The sequence below is a fragment of the Eucalyptus grandis genome, chromosome 10 (genome assembly GCF_016545825.1).
Source record: "Eucalyptus grandis isolate ANBG69807.140 chromosome 10, ASM1654582v1, whole genome shotgun sequence".
Taxonomy (NCBI): domain Eukaryota; kingdom Viridiplantae; phylum Streptophyta; class Magnoliopsida; order Myrtales; family Myrtaceae; genus Eucalyptus; species Eucalyptus grandis.
The window spans coordinates 27,602,131-27,613,801 of record NC_052621.1 but is presented as its reverse complement, the minus strand read 5'-3'; the positions used below and the strand labels follow the sequence as shown (position 1 = coordinate 27,613,801).

Here is an 11,671-nt window from a genome sequence, read left to right as displayed (position 1 = left end):
AAGCAGCCTTTCTCACACTCGACTCACAACGAACTTCTAGAGAGATAAACACTTGATGAGAGAGAAGCTCTGGATTTTCATATATGTTGTGAATGAGTTACAATGAGGGAGGACACCCTTTATATACAAGTATACAGCAAACCCTACCCGTAGATCTCCCTTAGATCTAACGGTGGAGATTGCACCTCCCCATCTACCAACCACTTGCATTCATAGCTAACTACCAGCTATATGCATTTATGGCCAACTACCAGCTACTCGCATTTATAATGTATGCGTACAAATACGGTATCACCCGCCCCTAGGAGAATACTGTACATCTCGGGAACATAGGTCGAGGGTCATCACGTGTCACGCCCGTGCCATGGAAACCTCTTGGACATGCTAACTTTCGGGCCGTAACACATGAGTTTAAGTGTTCATAGCTCAAATCTTATAACCTTTGATTGGTTCATCTTAGTAGAATCTAGCCAATAGGTAGTAGCACAAGAGAGTGAACGTAGGCTTGCAAAAGCCAAATCACTAATCTTTTGTGTGTAATTCTCTATCCCTTATACTCTTTAATTATTGTGATAGAATTGCACACCAGTAAGACATGACCATCACCTTCCATCACCAGTAGTGTTTTGTTGCAATATTTCTTTAAATCCTTTTATTTCCGCACAATGACCTATTCAACCCATCTAGGTGATAGTTTTAGCCATAACCCACATATACATATTACTTCATATATGTAGGTTGTGAATGTTAAATCAGATTCATATTTTGCTTATTCTTGTTTTTGTCTAATCTGTTGGGGAACTACTTTGAAACTTATGCCTTGTCAAGCTTTCATCAATCTGCTTCCATTTTTTGGATCTTCTTTTGTAACAACCTTATTTGATCAAACTCGGCTGTGATGACACATCTACAAATGCCTGCGTCTTCAATCGAACTTGAAACAACTAAAAAGATTGTTTTCCGCCTCTAGCTAAGGGGTGTTCGTGTCAAGCTTCAACAAGTTAGTGCTAGATACTTATTTGTGCCAAGTTTTTGCCTAGTCATTATCGACTGCTTTTGATTTTCGCTTACGGCCTTCCATTTAAATTTAGAAAAGAGAACCCATTTAGGTATTGTGAAAAATTATATACGATTCTATACATATTTAAATGTTTTCAAAATGCTCAAGTATTTCGACTAAACAAAAGTCAAAGTGGGAGTTTCGTCAAATTGATGAGAAGTCAAAGTTAGGTAGTAGGAGTAATGCATCGGGTAATTTTGAAAGGGGTTGTATTGATGAACGGCCACAAGGCATACTATACTTCGTTTGAATTTTTCAAATTTTTAACTGTATGTCATGAATGAGGTCGAACACTAGAATTAGAAAAGTTTCCTGATTTGGGCTTGAACTCGAGATATATCTAACACGAATAAAGATTATTAAATTCATCTAAGAGTTGGTAAACTCAAAGCATTCATGAATAAGACAAATGCAACATGGTCAAATAAAAATAAAAAAAGTTGGTAATTTGCATATTGTAAAAAAAGATTTGGTAATTGTGTAAAAGTGTAAGTTACCAATAAGTTATCAAGAAATTACTCAACCGGTAAGTTTCTTTTTCCAATTTTTTTTACACTTACTGACTCCTTTAGAGATGTACTAATATGGAGAAGAATTCATTCTTTGTTTTAATGTAATAGTAAAATCATTCTTAGAAAATCATAAGTATCCAAAATCATCAATATTCTGACACTCAACTTTCAAATTGCATCCTTCTCCATCCTCATCAATATATTCAACCTTCTTATTTTAACAAAAACCCGATTGAATGATTCAATAATTCTGCAAATTTTCCATTTGAGTGCTACATAAAAAATGAAGAGGTTCCTTAATGGACCAGGAGAAAAAAACTTAAAAAGGACTAAAGCCATGTCAAAACAGAAGGGAAATCAACTAGAACGGAAAGGATTGACATTGATGCAAGGCCTGCAAAACTTATTTCTACATATCCCGTATCCATGACTATTGATATGCGTAGTTTATTATGTTCTAAAACACAAAAATGACGTCCCATGCCAGAATTATCGCATGGGATGTAGGGACCAAGGGTCATGTTATTCCTTTGATTGAATAAAAAAATAATTTGCCGGCATAAGCACAAAAGAAATTATCCAAAAAAGCCTCTTTTTTTCAAAATTATCCAACACCTTCTACAAGTATATTTTCTTATGCAAAGTAAGTTCTTTACTATCCCACAAGGTGGAATATGCTTCTTATGGTATTAATCCCGTCTTCACGTAGCGATGCGACTTTCTTGAACCATTATTAATTGATCGATCTTGATGTAAAGTTTCCTTCACCTCTTTATTTTTGTGTAAGTTTGGATAATTTATGTCGCCTTTTTCTCCATTAATGCAATCCACAAGTTTCCCACTAAGCTTCCATCCTACTTTTAAAGCTTTCAAATGCACGTAGCTAATCAAGAGGTCGATTCGCTTTCATTTTTAAAATAAATAAAATTGGTTTTTTCGTCGGCAATTTTTTATTGATTGAATTTCATTCATGTATTTGAGATCTCTTATATATAATTTTCCCTTTACTTACCAGCAGAATTAACAGCAATAATAATAATTTTTTTTTACAAGTTCTCTCGACATACTGGTTGAGAAATAAAGTACCGTAAAAAAGCAGTAATCAATGTGCCTAAGAAAGGCAAACTCGTAAAGTGGTAAATTCTTTGTTATTCAAATTTTCTATATGAATTTATTGTGAAAATTTGATTTTCTATGACCGGAGAAATGACCTCATAGCAACATGTCTTGAATGACGCAAGATTCGTATTCAAAGAAGTCCATCACATGGGTAAGTTCTCTTTGAAGCAGAATTCTTGTAGCGTTGAATGAGGACACACTCATATCATATGTTATCATCAATTAGCTGGCCAAGATTCTGTCCGAGGTGGTTCTTTTCCGAGAACATAAGTTGAAAGCATAATCGATTATAATTGGTCGGCCAAAAAGATTAATTAGAAGTATAATCCGAATGTTAATTAGAATCAAATCCACCAGTTCTTTTACATCTTCCTGTGCGCCGAAGAACAAAATCGGTTGCACTATGGAAGATATTCTTTTCAGTGGAAGGGCATGATCAAACCCTGCAAAATCTTAAAATTGAGATGATGGCTTTCACAAGAAGAACTGAATAAGACAATGTCAACTTAAATACTAAGAATTATGGATGTCAAAGCCAAATCATGCACACTAAAAACCTATATAATCCGAATGATGTTAGATATATTATGATTAATCCACAATTAGATATTTAGATAAGTGAACAGCATTCAAAACTTATCCTTCAATCAGGCATGCAACATCACTTAATATATTAATTTTGTAAACTCCACATTTATATTGTTCTGCACAAGCAAAAGGGTAGGAAATCAATCGATAAAGTGGAAACGTGATCTTCACCCTCTTTTAAAAAAAAATGCCCCTCGCCCAGGAATCGAATGCATGCATTTTGAACAAGGGCCCCCAAAGGACACTATGTTTCGCTAAAATTCCCTTCTACAACTTGATCCCTCATTCATTTGTAATCTCATCAAAATCTTCATATGCTTATTGGCTAGCTGTTTGAATTCAACATCTTCTTTTCCAGCCTTCCAAATCTTTGTCAACATGCGACGCACAACAATGGGGAAAATTGTCCAAAAATTTTAAACATATTGTATTTTTGTCAATTAATAATTCTAAACTTTTTAATTTTTGTCTATTTTATCAATTGAATCCACTAACCAATTTTAATTGGAATTTGTTGATGTGTGATGGTTATCATATACAGTCGGTCTACGCTAACATGGATATAATTTAATAATATCATAATATTTTTTCAAAATTTTATTTAATTTTTAATTTTTTCTTTTTTCCCTTTTTCTTTTTTTCTTTTTCTTTTTTCTCTTTTCATTATTTTTTTTTTTTTTTTTTTATTTACCAGTGGCCGGCAAGGGTCACGGCACCCTCGCCTGCGGCTTCTTGAGCTCACATGGCCATGGCCAGGAGCTTGAGATCTGGTGATCAAGTGGCACACCATAGCTTGAAGTTCATTTCAGATTTTGTGTCCATATTTGTGAGCCTTGAGCTCTCACGGTCGCTACCATGAGCTCAAAGCTTAAGCAACGGACGAGGCTGGGAGAGGCCAAGTGAGGCCTGCACAACCCTCACCATCGCCCTCGCCGACCACTAGTAGAAAAATAAAATAAAGAAATAAAAGAGAGAAGAAAATGAAAACAAAAAGGAAAATTTAAAATTTAAAAAATAGAAAAAATATTAACATATTATTAAAAATGTCCACATTAGCGAGGGACACCACATAGAATAGCCGGTATCTGCGTCAACGAATTCTAGCCAAAATTGGCCAAATGAACTCAATTGGCAAAATTGAAATATTTAAAACTTAATTGACAAAATGGTAATAGGATTAGGACTTTTGGACAATTTTCTCAACAACAAAGTCATTATCATACCCTTTTTTTTACCTAGTCCAAATTGTTTGTCTCCTAATCCTTTGGTCACACGTTAGGTCATAGTTTAGAGTCATGTAATCCAATCTCCGACCTAATGTCATTCATAGGAAAAGAAAGTGGATACTTCGTATCGCTTTTTTATTGCTAATTCAATAATTGATTTGCCTAGTCACGACTTGATTGAGGTAGTTACAATGTATGTGGATATAACTCTAGTTAGATGTCTACTTTGATTGTAGTAACAACGAATCCAAACATTAAAAGCGAATGGCCCCGCAAAGAATAATTTTACTAATGAGAATGGATGATGATGATGATGATGGAAGCGTTGTCGCCAAGAGCACAAGTTCCCTCCCCCTTTCTATACTTCAATCTCTATCCCCGAATTTCAAGAAGAAACAGAAGGACAGAAGAATCCTCCTGAGCTCTATATAAATGTGCATTTTGCTGATTAAGATGAGACAGATAAAAATTGTGTTGTGCAGAGATACATACATCTAGAGAGTTCTTAGAATTCCATCCCCCCCCAAAAAAAAAAAAAAAAAAAACAAAGAAAAGAGAGAAAGGAGAGCACTGGCTAGAGCTTAATAGGAGCTTTTGTCGCAGGAGAGGTGGCACCTCGAGCTATTGTTTGTGCATCATGCATTGTTATATTGCATGTCCCTTTTGATACGTTCGCGTGGAATAGCTACAAGTGCCATCTCTTCGCGACAAAAGCCCCTTTAACCTCGAAAACTTATTGCATGGTCCATCTTTATCCTGCTTGGTCCATCTCTCTCTCTCTCTCTCTCTCTCTCCCCTTCCCTCCTTACGTCGCCGTGTCTGTATTTGCACGGTATGAGATGTTTCTCTTATGGTCTGGCCTATGTTTGTTTCCCCTTCTGTGTATGTAACGAGTGCTTATTCACCATTCTAACTGATGTTTTCACTTTCTTTACTATGACCAAGCTTGATTATGTTATGATCCGTAAAATTTGTATTCCATCAATACAATCTCTATGTCGCATGATGTGTAGAAAAGATGATAAGAGTGGATTGTTCGGGTAATTTAATTAATCACATAGTGTGCAAGTTTCTTCTTGTCTCGTTCAACGTTAATTTCCTTAACATATATCTCAATTTTAATGATCATAAATTTGATTGTTATGCATGGCAATTTTTTTAGCCTGGCTAGCTCGGTTTTTGCATGCTTTTCATGGCTATATGCCTATATATGAACAGGCTAACTATCTTTTATGTTTGCTAATTTAAAATGCATATCTATTAGTTTATGTTTATTTTTTCATCTAGCTGGGCTAATGTCATACGTGACGTGAGGTCAACATTTGAAGAAGTTCCATTCATATATTCTCAGACACCACGTTTCCTCCAATTTGAACTTCAAGTGTGTGAAGTCGTAGGAATACACTTTAATTTATTTTTAAGTGCATATATATTGATCAATGATAAAAACCACGGATCTCATCATTAGGAGGAGGAAAAAGAAAATATATAATCTAAAAAACTAAATAAGTCGGTTTCTTAAGTAAATATTCTTTGTAAAAAGTCTCGTATCTTTTGTTCACAAGTTTATTATATTATAAAGAATATCCAGATCCTTCCATTCAGTGGAATGTCGCATTAGATCAACTTTGAACTCTTTACATACAATTTATTCTTTTCCAAACTTTAATTCCAAATTGAATACCACCGATGCTAGGGATACAAAGACTGACGCAAAATTAGTTTACGAAGTGACATGTACTTAACTATAACTATCGCTTTCTTGTTCCAAAAATGAGGAGGTTATGTCGGTATCACAACAATTTTACCAGGCCAGACATGTTTGTCTATGAACTGTAAGGTTATATTGGCTTCGCCTTTCGCAGAACGAGAGAGCTTGGGCGTCACGGGAAAGAGGTGCGTTGCTTTTACAACGAGAAAAATGCATATATATCAGCTAAGCCAAGGGAAAGGAAACAAATGGAAGGAAACCAAGGCGAAAGAAAGAAGGAACCGTAGAGCTGCTCGAGTATCGTGTTTTCATCAGGCGTTGTGATCCCGGTGTACGTTGGTAGGTCGTGTGGTCAGAAAAATGTGTTGTGTACCCGTCTTCCTTATCTAACTTCTGAGTTCGAATCATTATTGGAGCCGTCCGTTGTAAGAAACGAGGATCGATGTATTCGGATCATTATTCAATGTAAAATGGACGAAAAAACTGTCAAACTTCGGTGAAGGTAAGTGAGACGTTCTCAGAGGGCTTTCACTGGACAAGATTGAGCCAATGAAAACTCATTTTTGCGGCCAGGGTGTGTGTGGTCTGGGCAGAATCCTGGGCTTCCAGAAAAGTGGCCTTTTGTGATAGTAAAAGTTGCTGTGTTTCAATTCAATCCTGTTCAGTTTTATCTGGTTTAGTTGCATAAGCAGAAGATGATGAACCAGAAGATCGAAAACGGAATGATTTACACACTACAAATTAGCTTGGTTAGGTTTGGAACTTTTGTTCCCACCGAATTAATGCGGTATGATTCGGCTTCGTGTCATCAGCTCCGTGTCAATGTGCTCACCCCTACCATCCAATGATCAAACAAGAAAAATTCGCGTATACATCCAATACATGGGGAAAAACCAAATTAATCAAGACCCTTACCAACGAGATGATCATCATATGCTTTTTTCTCCTTGCAGGACCCCTCATTAATTACTGCATATGGGGATGGAGCAACCTACCTCGTACTATTCTCATTTAATATGCCAACTTCATAATACACGAAAGGTAAATAAACAAACTTTCATGTCTAGCAAAAAGCAAATAACTACTAGATAAAACAAAAGTCAAAAAACAAATAACAAAACACAGTCTGCAATTAGAAGCACACTCCAAGAATAGATCTGCCACCATAAATGTTTGGTGGCCGATCATGAGGTTTAGTGATTAGCACATTCTGAGATCTCCCACTCCATTTGCAACGACTAGACACAACGTTTAGATTTAGCTTCCTCATCACTATTGTCGTGTAAAAACACCGACATCAAAATGTTGAAAGAACACAAATCAAATACCTGAACTTCTAGATCTATATCTAGATCTAGTTCGAAAGAGTCAAATATCCAAAACTTGACTTAAATTTAAATCCGGAGAGGAGAGCAGCCTAATCTCAGAGAGATTGTGAAGCCATGTTACAAACATCCTCCTCGGTTGCTATTGATTGGATGAATGGCCGAACTGATCTCCACGTTTACCCAAGATCAGTTGCAAGTATTTTTCACACACAAACTCCCGGAACAAATCGGGAGAGAAAAGAAAGACAGAGAGCTTCAAAAGAGGGAAGAATGCAGCAGGAGTACGAAGTGGTTACAAATCCCAACAAAAACCGAACATATACAAAACCACTACTTCTCGCTTTCGATTCCTACTCGTGACAGCACTCTAAAAGAAATTCGCGAGCAACCTGCTTTTCTCAAGAAAATAGCAGGAATGCAAAGTGGTTACAAATCACGAACAAAACCGAACAAGAGCATGTGAGAAAGAACGATACCAAAAGGTAATAACTCTGCCCCCCGGTGCCTTCGTGGCGTTGCTGTTGAAGTGGACGGAGGAGGAGGAGGAGGAGCGGACGCTGGAGGGCTACGAGAGGAGGTCGCCGTTTCTTTGGAGCAAGCGTAGTCGCATCGGCTAGGACTCACGATCCTGTACAGTCCACTGCTCGTCAACACGAAAGTGTCCTTACTGTTGTCCTGGCCGAAAGAGAATATCGCACCTAGAGCGGGTGACGGCTCATTTTCGGCATCACACTGTATAGGAGTGTCCTTTGCACAGCTGCAAGGGACTTGAGCGCTAGTGAAGTTGCCGCTGTTCTCAGGATTCTCCGTGCCCACCCAGATGCCGCCACTGCCATACAGATCAGCGTACAGGTATCTGAAATCAAAGTTCACCAAGTCTCGGCTTGTCGTCCTCAGTAATTTCGAATGAACTGAATTGTGGCTCAAAAATAAGCTTTCTAGAAGTGAGTAAAAAGACATGATCTTTAAGAGGAATTGCCAGAGAATCAATGGACATACCGAGATCCGTTAAGCATAACAATGGAATGAAGCAATATGGACTTACCTTCCAAACAAGCACGGATCGGCCATAGACCAATAAAAGTAGCCTCCAGTGATCGATGCAGAACCTTGCGGATTCTGGGGCTGGGAGTGATTATATCCCATCACAGGAAAAATAGGCTTGATGGAGCTAGCAGATGTACTGCCGCCAGGGCTTTGTGGGGGACGATACAGGAAGGGGCCCTCATAGACGCGCCATCCATAGTTTCCGCCTTTAGTGACTATGTCCACCTCTTCGTATAGATCCTGTCAGGACATCGACCGGTCATCCCTTTCCGAAATCACAACAAAAAGAAGAAGAAGAAGAAGAAGAAGAAGAAGAAAAAAAGAAAGAAAGAAAGAAAGAAAGAAACTGGGATGCCGATCAATCGGCACATGTGAAAGTTGCATTGAATCGAGGTGCGCATGCACATGCATCTCATGGACTCGAACAATGGACACTACATTACTGTTTTAATCTCTGATGCAGTTAATTGCATAATCACCAAATGACTGAGAGGAAACATATTCTGTGAAGTGCGAGCGAACCTGGCCAACGTCTGCGCAGAGAAAGTAGGAAGGCCTTTCCAAGTCGAAGCTGCATCGCCAAGGATTCCTGAATCCCAGGGCCCAAATCTCGGGCTCTAATTCCTTATCCACAGCAAACGGATTGTCTTTAGGAACTGAATAATTTCCCCATAGTTTAGATTCACTAGTCGTCGTCGAATCTGCCATGACATACCACGAATGTAAGGCATACGCGAAAAACTAAAGAAAAGAAAGACCAGGAAGGCTCGGAGTGAGCTGGAACATATTACAGAACACACATCAAAATTCAGATATAGTGCAAGCTCAGGCGCTAGTGGTTTACCTGGTAAGTTATCAACATCGAGCCTCATAATCTTTCCAAGCAAGGATTTTTTGTTCTGCGAGAAGTTGTAGGGATCGCCAATACTCCCTCCATCACCCATCATGAAGTACAAGTACCCATCTTTTGGTCCGAAAAGAATTTGACCGCCGTGATGGGCAGTGAACGGGAGGCCCATCGTGAATATTCTCCTCACTTCATTTGGATTAACGTTGCCGCCCTGTAAAAACACAGATTGCAACATGGGATTTATCCATATCCGTCACAGTAATGACGGGCGGAACAGTTAAAGCGACGCACAGTTTTGTTTACCAGTGAAGACTGATTGGTGGTGAACTCTGATATGACACTGTGATATTGGCAAGGGTTTGCCCCATTGTCCGGTCCTATCTTCGAAGGATCGCATCCCACGTCCGAGTTGCACGAACACCTACCGGAACAATCAGGCCACTTGGCCTTATCACAATTGAAGGAAACAAAGAACCGGCCGTTGTTCTGGTAATTCGGGTGGAATGCCAGTCCCATCATCCCAAGCTCGCTCTCAAAATGCACTTCATCGGTCAGATCAAAGAAGGGGCTTGACTCGTTAATTCCTATTATCTCTCCCGAACCCTGCTCAGGGATCGTGGCGAGCCATATTTTACCAGGTTGATTGGATAAGAACACCCGATTTGAACCATCAGGATGAGCTACCATATTAAGGTAGGAACCGTTCCCGAGTTTCTCAAGGCAAACGCCAGCCGGGGTGCTTGAATTCTCTGCACTACCTAACTTAACTGGTCCACCAGAGAAGCATACTGACGTGTCATCAGAAGCCCCACCAAATTCGTTGCAAAACTCTGCTGCTGAACTCCATGAGTCAGATATCTTGCTTCTAGAACTGGGTGTTGTTTTGGCTCTACTTTCAAAAGCAAAAGGAGAACTTAATATGGATGTGTTGTGGCACTTGTCCCAGAGATTTGAGCAGAAATCAAGCGTGTAGAGTTGGGACCGCGTTGAATTCACAGATTTTGAAGAATTGCAGAGAACAGGAACCACACGAGGTGCTTGTTCGACTCGAAACAGTTCAGCCGAAAATGGATCACAACTCTGCAAAAAGCAAGCAGACCCACAACGTGTAAAATGGCTAAGGATGTTAAAATTTTCCCCCCTCTGACAGCTATGCTATATGTAAATGTAAGGCAAACATCGTTGTAGCTATAACTTCATGGAAGCTCTAGAGACATAAACAAACGTACTCCAAAAGAGGAATCATTTCAGAGAAGTGGAAACCCAGGAGTGTAAATTGGATATTCATTAGATTCTACTTCCTTCACCTGCACATATTTATCTACTCTCAATGAAAAGGCAATCAATCACGCCAAAAATGTGTTTAGCAACACGAGAGCAAAAGGAAACGAAGCCTTTACTGCACAAAGAATCGACTTTAGAAGAGAAGCACAGCCAGGGTCTGAGACGTTCATTGCTTTGAATAGCTTCTGCAACTGTAGATCTTGAGCAGAATCACAACAAACACTGCCATTGTATCGACAAAAGCCGAGACCGGCTTTATCAGCATCAAAGGGTGCTCCTGTTTCCAGCACAACAAAGCATGACAATCCCAAACAGTGAGTCGCTGATCCGCAAACCGAAAGTTCAAAAAAATTGAATAGAGCAAACAGAAGAAACAACAAACAGGTTGATTGCTGGCTAAAAAGATAACTATATTTCATCCCTTTTCAGATCTTATCACTGTCCATGCCTCTGTTAACAATAGAACAGTGAACGAAGCCTGTAATTAGAGACACAAGAAGCAGACAAACACATACTCAAATCAGTGCACAATGGGTATGAAGCGGAATAACGGACCAGCAGCAAGAGCAGGAGGCTGGGAACGACAATCTTCATCACAGGAGAACCTCTCATTTTCGCAGTTTTGCAATGGCACTACCGCCAAGAAATTACACAAGCACAAATTCAAATCTGCGTAGCTCCATCAATTTCCAAGAAAAATGTTCGAAGAAAACAAAGCAAACCAATGCGCGAAAGCCGAAGTCGCATCACTTTGCTCTGCTGATGTTCCCCGGAGTTCATTCCACATTCTTGGACTCTTGTCTGTCGACAGAAACGAGAAGGAAGGAGAACTTTGAAGGAAGTTAAAAAAAAAAAAACGAAAACTTCTTTTCAGCAAACTCACGTTTACGATTTAAGGAATCGTCAACTCAAGCTTGTAATTAGAAATTGAAGCGGGAAAGATGGA

At 39.0% G+C, this 11,671-nt stretch overlaps 1 protein-coding gene across 1 annotated transcript; it reads right to left on the bottom strand.

The window, feature by feature from the left end:
- Positions 1 to 7,729: 7,729 nt before the first annotated feature.
- On the bottom strand, positions 7,730 to 11,337 carry LOC104423882 (HIPL1 protein). Its single transcript, XM_039302954.1, has 7 exons — positions 11,241 to 11,337; positions 10,842 to 11,002; positions 9,733 to 10,596; positions 9,436 to 9,652; positions 9,114 to 9,292; positions 8,590 to 8,831; positions 7,730 to 8,400 (listed from the first exon to the last, which is right to left on the bottom strand). The coding sequence occupies exons 1-7, from the start codon at positions 11,335 to 11,337 to the stop codon at positions 7,971 to 7,973; spliced, it is 2,190 nt and encodes a 729-aa protein (XP_039158888.1). The 3' UTR covers positions 7,730 to 7,970.
- Between the last annotated feature and the right edge of the window lie 334 nt (positions 11,338 to 11,671).

Excerpts from the sequence above, each read along its gene's own strand:
- LOC104423882 (XM_039302954.1), bottom strand. The coding sequence starts at position 11,337 with ATGAGAGGTTCTCCTGTGATGAAGATTGTCGTTCCCAGCCTCCTGCTC. Across the intron at positions 10,597-10,841 it reads TAAAGTCGATTCTTTGTGCA|CATAGCTGTCAGAGGGGGGA; the intron begins GTAAAGGCTTCG and ends ATTTACATATAG. Across the intron at positions 9,293-9,435 it reads CGATGTTGATAACTTACCAG|ATTCGACGACGACTAGTGAA; the intron begins GTAAACCACTAG and ends ATGTCATGGCAG.